Here is a 13,195-nt window from a genome sequence, read left to right as displayed (position 1 = left end):
TAGATGAAGCACAGTAGAGCCTTGAACATGTCTCAATCTGCAGCTTCACCCCTTTAAGAGATCACTACAAGATCCAAGCTGGTCTTCAGAACTTTGGAGAACTTTTGAATGTACCAAAACTAATATATAACTTGGTAAATTTGTTGACATGACAATAGCATGTCTGCATGCCTGAAAACAATAATTCTTGGAACGATCCAGAGGAAACGCCACTGTTTTTGTTGTCATGCAAACTGGCGATATGGACCTACCACTGTAAACAGAGACTCAAAGACATTACTGTTCCAGTCAAAGGTCAAGTGTGAGTAGGTGGGCTATAAAGGCTGAATGTACAAGGCTGCTGATATTAAAATGTTGTCTGAAAACAATTTTTTTGGGAAATTGGAAATAATTCCGTTTTCAGTGGATTGTTTATGCATATGCAAGACCCAAGGTAAGATTTAAAGAAAATAAAACCAAGATTGATTAGTTTTTATTTGAAAACAGAGTAAAAAAATGCATGGATGAATGGCCCTTATGGGCTTCCATACATGCATGACCCATCATCAGAGTATGAATTACTTTTTTATGTTGCAGATCAAACAAGAAACAAGTGTGAAGATGTTATTACAGCAGCTGTTCTCTGCATAGTAGAATCAATAATATCCAGAAATACAATATGCATGCAAACATTTACACTTTGCAAATACATACAAAACACAGTTCTTCATCTGTTTTTGACTTTTATATTATTTGACACTATTTTGTGGTTAACTCATTTTTCCCCCTGTAGAAGTACCATGGTTTATCTTATTTTATTATATCTCTATAAAAATGTGTGTATTATGCACATTCAGAAATACACAGGCCAGAAAAGCCATCACGGGTCTTTAGAAAAAGACTATTCCTGTGTGGATAGCATCATATACACATTTAACACCAGAGATAATATCAAAAAGATGAAGGGAATTTAAGTTATGTTACTTTGACTGTGTCTTATGAAGCTCTTTGCCTAAAGATTTAAGGCAGACACTTTTAGTCTTTAGCTATAAACGTGCTGTGAATAACATGGAGATTAACATACAAGTGTATATGCAGGAGGAACACAGTTAATAACTCCTCAAATCTAAAATTGGTTCCTCTGGGGCTTCTTTAATGGAGCTGACTTCCTCCTGTGATAAAGATAGCTGAAACACTGAAAACTGCTTAGAAGAAAACTATTTAAGCTGGTGTTAACCCAGCCAGTCTCAATGTTCCTCATAATTTTTCCTTCTTCTATTTTGCCTCACTCTTATCTAATGGCTCTATCTATGTATAACACAGGTGGAAACAACTTTTAAACAGGAGAAGACCAATATTTGTGGTTTTATTCCTCGTAGTATGATAAATATAAACACACAATAATCACTATGTTCACAAAAAGTTGAACTGCTCCTTTTATTAAAATGGATCTCTTAGGGCTGAACGATACTGGGAAAAGTGACGCTGGATTATGTTTACTTCCAAAAAGTTTCTCCAAATAAATACAGTTGGTCTTTTAGGTGTCAAGATGGGTTATTCATGTTTGAATCTTTAAATTATGGACTTTTAAGTCTATTTTTATCCCAAGCCTGTGCTATATATTATTTTTTGATAGAGTGATAATAAAGTGTAAATTTAAAAATACTAAGGCATTTTTATAGCACTAACAGTTACTCTTAAGGTAGCTGACAGCTCACTGAAGTTTCATCTAACTGTATAAAAACAATTTGAGAGTGGTCAAACCCATACGCTTTTTGCATAGTCATTTTTTGTTTTTATATTGATAAATTAAGCCCTCTGTGATGAACCACAAAGATGTTAGCAATCATGATAATAGTAGTAGAGCTCTAATACATTATGACAGCTGTGTTATAATGGAGTTTGATTAGGAACCAGTGACTAAATGCAGACTTTGCACTGTCGAGGGAGAAAATCTAGATAGCCACAGTGTTTGTGAGGAATGAGATTTTCTTTTCTCATGTAGAATAGATTTCAGCTGAAAATCTTAGAGCCTTAGAGCACAGAGAATTTGAAGTTGAAGAACAATGTTGAGCTATTTTCTTATGTTTTGGTAAAGAAGTTCTTGAATGTTCCAGCTGAATGCTAAAAAAAACCCTTCAAACTGGTGAAATCCTGGCTGTTGCTGGCAGTTGTTATCGCATTAATTGGCCAGTGCTCCTGTGGTACTCGCATGGCCGCAGATGCTTTGTTTCTACTCCGGTGTTCTGGGAGTAAATCTGGGTTAACTCTGCTCCCTCTTGTGTGTGGGTGCCTGTCTGGGCCTCCTTGAAATCCAAAGCAACATGGCCGCCTGAGTGAGTCAGAGAAAAAAAAAAAAAATGGGACCACACACAGACTAACGGAGCCGGGGCCAATACACACTCTCACTCCCCCTCACAGCCCAAAGAGCCAGAAGCTGCTGCTCCAGCTGTCACTTTGACATCACATTCACTTGCTTTTACTTCATTAGGACGTGTCAGGCCTCTACCTCATGTTTTTCACTTCTTCCTGCTCTCAGAAGGGTGACACGTTAGGTTCATGCCACGTGCTGAGGGGAAAATCCCAGTCAGGTTTGTGTTACTGCTGCTTTAATCTCACTGAAATGTCATGTTTAGATTTAAAGATACCTGAGGCTGTAAGGAATGAATCAGCTCCAAACAGCTCAAAGGAAACAATAAGATTCAGCACTGCATGATCATATAATACTAACAGATTTCATAGAGAAATGTACAGCAACCTTTTTAACCACTGCCAGCTCACTATTCTGTCAAAACCTTGCCTCTACTGACCACACAAACAAATCAACAGCGCACAACTGCTTTCTTTAGTGGTTCACTGGGAATTCCCCGTTCTTTTTGTATTTTAGCAGAAAATTATGACGAATGAAAGGAGGAGGCAGTGAGAGAGGGATCTACATGATGCAAACAGGAGATGTGAGATACATGTGGACAGAATATGAGCTTATAATGACAGAAGATAAAAAAAACCCAATCCTGTTCTGCAACCAAGCAGGCCGAAAGCTGGCTTAAAAACGTGAAGAGCAGGAAATGACATCACGAGGAGTGTGAGGTCATGGCGGGACAACCTGGCATCACGTTCACTGCCTGAGGAGAGTCAGAAAACTTTCTTTAAGACACGTTAGAATCATGTTGTAAAAAAATGTTTTATTTCACTGTTGGCTTTATGCAAATATAGAAATCTATGCAACAATTGACACATGTGCAGCATGCTTTTGCTGCAAAATGCATCATATATGTTCTCAACTGGAGTGTTGGGACCCAAAAATGGAGTTGCAGAGACTGTGGGAGCTGGACTTTCTCATGAACTAAAATGAAATTAATATTTTGGTCTAATACACATCATTGTTTAATTCTTATCCTTAGCAGTGGGATCAGTCCTGATCTGTTGTGTTGTCCTTCACTGTGTTTGATGCCAGTAGTGGACTCCGGGTGTTTAATGAATAGGGGCAAAATCAATAAAAAAGGCATTTTCTGTGTGTTGGACGGCACCAGCGCATGGGTTCTTTTCAAGTTTTTCCCACTTGGAGGACACCAAAAAGGACCCTTTGACACATTTTGCCTACTAAGAATGCTCCAAAGAGGGCATTTTGCCATTTTTCCCACCTATAAGGCACTAAATAAGGCAATTAGTCAAATTTTCTTACTAAGACGGCACTAAAACCAGCCCTTTGTATCAGTTTTTCCTACTAAGAAGGCTCCAGAGAGGGCACTTTGTCAAATTTTCCTCACTAAATGGGCATTTTATAAAATTTTGTCCATTTCTTTCAAACATATGCCCCCTTAATTTATATAATTTTAAAAATTCAGAGGGTTCAACAGGGGCTCTGTGTCAATTTTTTCCTACTTAACCCCTTAAAGCCTGACATCGCAAATAACAGTCAGAAAATTATCATTTTTAGGAACTGAAATGTGTATTTAACCTTCTACTGAAATCCAATAAGAGAAAAAATTTCTATAAAATTCAACAAATATAAATACATGTATATACAGTATATTGTATCATATTTGATGCATTAGGTATTTTTGGCAACTAAGAATCCATTTGAGGGCATTTTAAACATTTATCAGATTTTATTCAGGCTTTTCAGTAATTTATTGATCATATTGATTACATAGAGGTATCCTAAAATTATGTATCAAATATGATACAATAGGCTTTAAGGGGTAAAGAGTGCAAAAAGCCAAATTTTATTCACTTACATTGTACTTAAGAGGCCATTTGTCAGATTTTGTCCACACAGAGGGCACTAAATAGGGCAGTTTGTGTTTATCTACTATAGTGGCATATGGGGGCCTGTAATGATAACAGACATGAGACCATCGTCTATGTGCACAAACAAATGAAATTCAGCTAGAAAAAAATATCCTAATTTTGCTAAAAAAAACCACTCACAGAATCTTATATTCAATTTTGGGCTGAATTTTGTAAAAATATGTTAGGTATGGTATTTGTTTTCAGTGAAATTTTACTGTTAATAATAAATCTTTAGCTGTTTTTGCCACAGTTTTAGTAGTGTGATAGCAATAATGGAATTTTCTGCAGCCAGAGAAGTGTCCAGATTTTCCATTGTGCTGATGAGTGCCATCTGTAGTCAGCTATAAACAGCTCACTATAAAGAGAGCAGCAAGGAGGGAATGGGGGTGTGATTTCACACTCAACCAGTGTGTTAATTTCTTGAGATTATTAGAAATCAACCAAAATTGATATGTTACCATGACAAACTAAACAAACTAAAATGTGTGCATGCATGTCCCCCCAGGACTTCTGTAATGATGCACTCTATGCAAATCTGAGTGGTGAAAATTTTCTTGAATTTGGCTTCTGAGGCTGGACCACTTGAGAACCCCTGCATTAAATCCTGTACTAATTAGGATCTTAACCAAAATGAATAAAATACTTAATGAATATTACTCTAATTACAAAAGGATCATTTATTAACAGGATTTAGACTACTGAATAAAGTTTTACTCAGTTAAGCACCGTTTATGTCCCATAGGTGGCGACAGAGTCCGTTATCCCTCCGTTTCCTGTCGTCCTGAAGTCTACCTCCATGCAGACAAAGCCCTGGGTCTTCAGCTACCAAAATGATGATACTGAATCATAATCCATGTTGTTGTACAGTCACAGAGCTGGCTCTTAAGCTTCTCCTTCCCAACCTGATGATGTCCCCTTGTTTCATCCATTCCAGTCACCTCTGTGTCAGCTCCAGGGGTCATTGTGGTGTTTGAGGTTGTAGTTCTGCAGCTCGATCTGGTCTTTGATCTGGTTTATCAAAATCTGAGACAAGAGGATCCCAACGAGCTATAAGAGAGAAAACACGTAAACAAACCTGGATTAACAAAGTTGCTTTTCCCATTAAAGTGTGTTAATTTCTTGATTTCTGAAGAAAACTGTCAAAATGTACATGTTAGGATGTGAAACTAAATAAAATAAAATGCCTCTGTGCCTTTAAAACGTGTTTTTTTTGTCCCGTCTCTTTAAAAGCTTCCCTTGGACAGGTGTTGAAAATTAGCACTTTGCTATAAACACTTACAGCAGTGTATCTGGGACCTGTGTATGATTAAATGTCACAGCATCAATGTTACTGTGTGTCTGTGGCAAATACATGCTAAATAAAATAAATAAATAAATGTTTTGTTCCATCTAAGATCCAAGATGATGTCTGAATAATTGGAATGATATTTAATTTGAATGTTTAAATTAGGCTTTAACAACTGGACAGAACAGAATAATTAGTTGTTAATCTGATTTTTGGGTTTTGCTGCTTTTGTTCATATAGGATAGTGAATAATGTCTGAAAATAAGACGAGAGGGGGAAGGAATGACATGCAGGAGAACAGCCACAGCCTGCATGTGAATTAAGGCCAGCCACTTCAAAGACAACATCCTCTGTACACTGTATATGTGGATATAACTGCAGGGCCACCGGCGCCCCTTTGTGGACAATTCTTACTAGAGAGATGCCAGTTTTGACTTGGAGAAATGTTATAAAATAAAACACTGATAGAGGTGTTTGCTTTGAAAAGAGTCCTGCATATTAAGCCATTTTACTCTATTAGATTAACATTAGCGTATGTTATATGTGTGTTGTACAAACAAACAGACTAGATTTTGAGAAATTAAATTAAGATTCAATTGTAGATTAAATTGTAGAAAACTGGGTGCTGGTTTAGCTCAATGAGTAGACCAAGAGTCTGTATACAGAGGCTACAGTCCTCCATCTACTTGGTCACAGGATCAATTTCCAGTCTTGGTGCTGTTTGGTGCATGTTTTCTCCCCCTCTCTCCCCCTGTATTCCCTGTCTCTCTTCAGCTGCCCCATCATAATAAAGGCAAAAAAGCCCAAGATTTAATCTTTAAATGTTAAAATTATATGCCATAGATACTGTACAACAGGGGTGTCAAACTCAAGGCCCGGGGGCCAAATGTGGCCCGTGGAACAGTTAAATCCGACCCGCAAGATGATCTCATATTCCTGTTATAACTGGCCCATCAGTATGAGGTCTGTAGATTTCCTAAAGTATAAAAATGTTAACGTATCCTTAATGCTTTAAAATATCCTTGTTACGTCATAAAATCTGAAAAAGTAAGGAGTCAAAATATTTAGATAAGAAGTCAGAAATGTGGGAAAATAAGTTTATTTGTGTTTTAATTTCAAATGTTCAATTTTGCATCTTACAATTAGGACTCAAACTAAGGATTTTCAATTTTTATTTCGTACTTTGAGCATTTCAACTCATAATTTTGACTTCTCGTATAATATTTCAAACTTTAAGGTTCATAATTCTAAATTTAAGTCATATTTTCCCCCTTTTAACCAGTTATTTTGTATCTTATCTCATATTTTCAACTCTAAACTTTGACTTCATAATTCCATAATTTGACCTTTTCGACTCACAGTGGAACATTTTGAATTATATTTTGTCTTTTCATTTCATGATTACAAATTTGATTTCATATTTTGACCTTTTAAACTCATGATTTTAACTTTCTTTCTCATTTATTTCCCTTTAAAAACTTTATTTTTCAATTTCATGTTTTGACCTTTTGATCTAATGCATTTACTGTTTTCAGATTATCAGCCTTTAAACTGAACTTTTTAAATGTCAAAATCATTTATCATCATTTATCAAGGTTTTTTTTTTCATATTTTATTACTTGTGAAATAAGTTTGACAATTTATGCTTAAAAAGGTGACCCTGTTAAGCCCTCAGGTTAGACCTTAATCCAGAATCCGGTCCCTGATGTGATTAGTTTGACACCCATGCTGTACACTGTACCCTACCTGTGGTATTGCTAGTCCCAGAGCGATGCCGCCTAACAGAAACAGGTTACTGTGGATCCAGTTCACAAGTTTGTCTATGCAGCCGTCAGTATGAATTTGCTCTCCAGCCTGAAGGATATCCAACTTCTGCATGCCCTGTCCACACATGGTGTTTATAACCACCTGTTCGAGCACATAAACAGTTAAAATTCAAGAAAACAAAGAAATATTCAAGGTAAAAAAATACCAGAATACAAGCAGCTGTAGGAAAGTTTGACCTTGTCTCTAGTTATGATGCAGCAGGAGAAGGGGACGGAGCAGCGCTCTCTGCTCGGGTTGTTTGGGTCACATTTGAAGTACATGTTCTGAGACCAGTCGGTGTATGCCAGCGCTCCACAGCAGCTAAACTACAGACACACACATTGGAGAAGACTTAGTTAAGTATCTGTTTATACAGCCACAGAAAAACAATACTGGTCACAGTATGAAGAACCAATCTGGACTAGATCTTAACCTCTTTTTGACCAAAGTCGATCAGGTTTTGTAAATCAAGATCATCTCTGTAGTGGATAATGGCATTGTTGATCATCTCAGTGACTCGATTTCGAGCCTGCAGAGTTAAAAGAAAGAGACAATGAAGTGTAAATAACAAAAGATACATATAAATCCTCAGATTTGTTATATTCTATACTCATAAGAAGGCTGAAATTATTAACACAATTTTTGTGTCTGGTCTTGTGGAATTTTTCTTTACACTTTTATCATTATTTTCTCCCTGTTTGCTTTGTGAATGATTTAATTGAACCATTTTCATTTTTCTTTTAAGTGAAACATTTACTCTTTACAGTGTTTTAAACAGAAACTCCAAATCCAGCTTATGCTCAAGATACTTCTTTTGTTGAAAAAAACAAACAAAAAAAATCTGCCCTATGTAAATGAATATGCAATCCTCAAGTTTATTAAGCCAAAGCCCAGAAGAGGGCAGTATTTCACATTTCACAACAAGAACAGAAAAAAGCTGACCCCAAAAAGAGTCTATGACAAAAATAAATACATTTAGATGTATAATTCAGTTTGATTTTAACTATTAACCACCATAGTTCTATAAATCAATTCTGTTTTGTTATCATCTTGGAAGAAAAACAGTCCCTTGTTTGTTTTTAAGACCTTATCAGAGAAGATGAAGCCCAGGACCCCAGCCACCAGCTGGAGCATGAAGATCACAGTGAGACAGATACAGAACTGTAGGGAGGAAAGACAGAGGCACGATTACAACACTGTCAAACCTTTCTGTTTTGAGTTAATATGAATAATTCCATGGAATTTAGACATTTTAGACCATTTATATGGCTAAAATTCTTGGACCAGTACCTGCACAACAAGTCTCTACACACTCTATGTAAACAAAGACTTTTCAAAAGATAATCAAAGTTTATCAAAGTCTGGAATGTCTTACGGTCTGCAGGAGGCAGATGTTTTCTCGCAATGAACCGACACAGCCGCAGAAGGTGAGGATGAACATGAGGACTCCTATCACCATCAGCATCATGGCGGGGTCCACAGCGAGACACGCCAGAGCCGTCTCTGAGTGGGAGATATACAGGATTATTTCTGCTTTTTTTGCTTCATGCATTACAGTTCCTTCGTAAAACCTCAGTTCTAAAAAAGTTGGGGCACTGTGTAAAATGTACATAAAAACAATGCAATGATTTCAAATCTCCCATTTAGACCCACTTTTTATTAGAAATAGAATAAAATCAACATTTCAGATGTTGAAACTGAGACATTTTATTTCATGAAAAATATCAGTTCATTTTGGATTTGACTGCAGCAACACGTCACAAAGAGTATTTCAACATCTGAAATTTTTTTATGTTCTATTGTGAATAAAATATGGGTTTATGAGATTTGCAAATCATTGCATTCTTTTTTTAAATTTTCATTTTTCACAGAGCCCCAACTTTTCTGGAATTGAGGTTGTAAAATCTTGTACAGCACAGCTTTTAATGTTGTCTTCTAGTTTTCCTTTCCTGCGCTGAAAGGTAAAAGCAAGAAAGCAACAAGAGAAACGACCGTCCAGACATCAAATAGTCCTGTTATCATGCTGAAAACATGACTTAAGTGGTGTCAAAGAAAGATCACATACCTGCATGTTTCATCATGCGGGCGTACACACCGATGGACACCATCACTAGGGCAATTATCTGAGGAGAGCATATAGAAGCAACATCTCCAATGACTTCTTTGAATTTACATTTTGTTTCATAATAAATGAGGCATATCATAATAAAGTACCCACACACCACAGTGAGAGAAAGAGCACTCTCTATGTCCATACTTGTCCAGGGAGTGGCACCATTCTCCAAAAACCAGGTAAATATGACTCATGTAAAAGGCTGTGCAGACAGAGTACAAGATCATTTCTCATTAATCCTACTTTGGATGTGGGTTTTGAACTCTTAGAGTGGAAGTGGATTCTGTTTTAAACATGAGAACCACTCTAGAAATGTAGATAAGGAGTTTCTTCCACTTAATGGACCTGGTAGCAACCTGTAGCTCTCCCTTAAAATAAAAACCTGAATAATAAAGACCCTTTCACTCGGTGCTCCCTGTCAGCCTCAATAGAATAAAAGGGAGCTCTCTGCACTCTCCCATGGATCCATTTCATGCACCTTAGTGTGGGAGGGCAAACCTGGATCTGTCTGCCCTCTTTTGTTAAAGAGTTTGTTTCACTGTGACATGACACCTGAAGCAAACAGGTGCCTTTTGTTTATCTGTAATTTCCTTAGATTAGAGGCATCCTGGACTAGAAAGGAGCCATGCATTTTTGCTTGAATCTTTGGTGTGTCTTATATTGTAGCCAGAGGCTGCAGAAGTGACAACAACACATTCCACGATGAAGAGCAAGTTTTTGCACGGCCTTATCCTGTTACTACACGGCCAGCACAGTCACACTGCTTTGTTTAAAAGTCTCTGTGAATTTTCTCAGCCAGGAGCAACAAAGTCTCCTCACACTCCACCAAATCCCAACAAGTCTAATCTTCAACAACAGATCGTAAGGGAGAAGAAATCTACTTACGTTACAGACCCTCTGACTTGAACTTTGCTTAAGCACTTTGCTGAGCTCTGCTGTACATTTTAACCTGCTTCTTTACTTATAAAGACTTGGTGAGCCTTTTACTGAGGGTAAATGAGTCTGTGAGCAAATGTGGTACAGTTTATCACATCATACAGTGCTTTTTCTTTGTAATCAAGTGTGTAAAATAACCTGAAATAAACCCACAGCAACTTTTGTGTAAGAACTTAAAGCTTTGTTGGTGAGACATGGGGCAAACAGGGTTTGAGCTCCAAATCCTTTGAGACAAAATGTGACCAAACATTCCTGATTTGCAAAGTAAAAGAAGAAATAGTCCAATGGCTGGACAGCAAACACCTGGTTTAATTTCCCTTCATCTCTCTCCTGGCCACTGCCTCACTTTTTGTAAAACACTCAAGTTAATGATCAACTAAGCCAAACAAAGCAGAGAGGGCTCACACTGTCAGCAGACTAAATCTTTACCCCACACTTTGGGTTTGAACATGAAGAAACGGTCAAATCTGACACTGAAGTGCCTAAAACCTTTACCTCAAAAACATCATCAAAACTGTTTTCTTTAACACACAAAAGAGAGCTGAAGACTTCCATGATAAATAAGTTTAGCCTGTGGGTTTAGAACAAAAGAAAAACTCACCCAGAATATGAAATTAAAGAAGAACAGCAGATATTTGACCGCAGGGCTGACAAATGAATAATCGTCGTCAGATCCAGGTGTCCCTCTGCGTCTTCCTTCCATGGTGTCAAGTCGTCTGATCCAAACTTGCGGAAAAACTGGCGGCTAGGAATGAATGTAAACGAGTTCCCGTTAACAAAACAAACCACTTCACTTCATATTGATAATGACTGTTACTGTAGCGTGTGTCTACGGTACAGAGAGTAGGAGCTAACGCCAGCGCTGTGAGAACAGCTCTGACTGGGTGTGCGTAACCTCTGGGTGTGTGGGTGCGTTTGCGCTTCACGTCTGTTCCGCTGAGGCTAAAACCTGAATCCTCGGCTTAGACTGGATCTGAAGAAGATATAATGAAAAAGGGAACATTTTGTATCATATTTTTTTTCAGTGTGGGCACTAGTTACTTAATGCCTACCAAAGCCGGCTCTAGCCTTTATGGCACCTGAGGGGAGATTTGGACCCCCCCTCCCACTCCAAACACCCCAACAGTGCTTTGGAGAAAAGTTAAATTATAGTAAATAATGTTAAAATGGCTGTTTTTCTGCAGCAAAGTCACACTTTTAATGTAATGGGCAAAACCGGTTCAACAGAGACCTGACTATATGATTTAGATTACTACAACATGCAAAGACATGAGAGAAATAAACTTACTGTGCTCTGAGAAGGTTGGCAACAGTGTTGAACCCTCCCCCATAGTCTGTAGCATTGCTGTAGCAGAGTTTAAGGCTCCTGTTGTCAAGTCAGTCTGGCTGCTGCAGACATTCATTTTCAGTGGTCACTTTCAGGACTGTTCATCTAAGACGCCGTATATCTTACAACAGAAATACACAATTAAACTTTAGAAATAAAACCAGATTAAACTTCTGTTTAGGGTAAGGGTTTCAAAAGTTAAAAGTCAAAACCCAAACCTGCAAAATCTAATTACAAAATATTTAATAAAGCTGAGTAAACAGTCTGCTTATAGGAGATAAGCTTGTCCTCCATGAAAACATTTCCAACGAAGCTGTGTGGCTAAAGCTAAACTCACAAAGTTGTGTATCTTCATTATCTGTGTAGCTAAATTAGCTTTAGCTATGTTTGCTAAAAGTCATGTTGCTAAGGCTCAGCTACATTGGCTTATAGTAGTAAGGTTAATTACGTAGCTATGTTAGCTTTAGCCTAGGCTAATTACCATTTGTGTAACTACTTCTAAAACAGATCTATGCATAATTTAATCTCGGATTTGACCTCTGACATTTTCCCCATTTTATTTATGAAATGTTTCTGCCATAACCTTGCATACTGGCGAATCCATCTTGCAACTCTTAGTCTGAACAGTTTGGGCCCAGTTAGAAAGTGACAGGACCAATCAGCGATGAGGGGCAGTACTTTCTGGGGTGGCAGAGTCATGACGTAAGCATGCAGCATCAAGAGACCTGTGCAATTATGGCGGAAGACATTAGCACGGATGCTGTTAAAGTGCAACTTTTATCAGAACTTGATGACATTTCTTTGTTAAAAGAAGAACAAAGAACAGCAGTGAGTTGTTTTCTTTTCAAAAATGACAAAAGTTGAGTACTGACATGTCTATAGTCGCCATGGTTTGCGTTATGCAGTTCCCTAATGGAGTTTAGTCCTCGGTAGGGGCGCAGCTCAATAACGGCTACGTCACGTGTTTTGTTGCTCTGATTGGCCTGTAAAGATGTGACAGACAGAATGGTCATCCAATCACCTTCCAAGTTTTTATCAAAGGCTCTGCCCTTTCCCAAACACTGTGTATGAGTGGTTTCCCAGATGGATGAGTGAAACAAATCCATCTGGCGTGCCAGGTTATTTCTGCCAGACTTTGTTTGAGAATAAAGTTGATTAAAAAAAAAAATCTAAAACTGTAAATGCATTTTACAGGCAAATTCAGTCATTTCTTTTCAGAGATTTATGGTGTCTCAGAAGAACAGTTAGTGAGAGTGGCCATCAGAAATGTACGATGTGCAGCCAGACTCCTCTACCTGTTGTCTAACATCTTGGCCGGTCACCGAGCACAGCTTCTGTTGTGTCACATTATCCATTCAACATGGCTCATCACCTCCTTTTACCTCTTCTGCTTTGGTTTTGTTCTTTTTTTTTATTTTGCAGTTTCCTCCAAAGCCAAGCTTGACTCTAAAAA

General features: G+C 37.7%; 1 protein-coding gene across 1 annotated transcript; it reads right to left on the bottom strand.

Moving 5' to 3' along the window:
- Positions 1-3,309: 3,309 nt before the first annotated feature.
- tspan33a (tetraspanin 33a) lies at positions 3,310-11,264 on the bottom strand. The gene is made up of 8 exons (XM_041781075.1): positions 11,017-11,264; positions 9,432-9,489; positions 8,742-8,869; positions 8,453-8,527; positions 7,800-7,895; positions 7,564-7,692; positions 7,307-7,468; positions 3,310-5,322 (listed from the first exon to the last, which is right to left on the bottom strand). Exons 1-8 carry the CDS (start codon positions 11,116-11,118, stop codon positions 5,221-5,223), a joined length of 852 nt encoding a protein of 283 aa, XP_041637009.1. The 5' UTR covers positions 11,119-11,264; the 3' UTR covers positions 3,310-5,220.
- Between the last annotated feature and the right edge of the window lie 1,931 nt (positions 11,265-13,195).

Source organism: Cheilinus undulatus, linkage group 23, assembly GCF_018320785.1.
Source record: "Cheilinus undulatus linkage group 23, ASM1832078v1, whole genome shotgun sequence".
Lineage (NCBI taxonomy): Eukaryota > Metazoa > Chordata > Actinopteri > Labriformes > Labridae > Cheilinus > Cheilinus undulatus.
Note: the sequence above shows the minus strand (reverse complement) of the source record. Positions and strands in the feature narration are given on the sequence as shown.

Bases quoted from the DNA above. Each gene is read 5' to 3' on its own strand.
- tspan33a (XM_041781075.1), bottom strand. From the start codon at position 11,118: ATGGAAGGAAGACGCAGAGGGACACCTGGATCTGACGACGATTATTCA. The intron at 7,896-8,452 runs GTCTTAAAAACA...TTAACTCTGCAG, and splicing joins GCTTCATCTTCTCTGATAAG to GCTCGAAATCGAGTCACTGA. The intron at 7,693-7,799 runs GTTAAGATCTAG...GTGTGTCTGTAG, and splicing joins TCGACTTTGGTCAAAAAGAG to TTTAGCTGCTGTGGAGCGCT.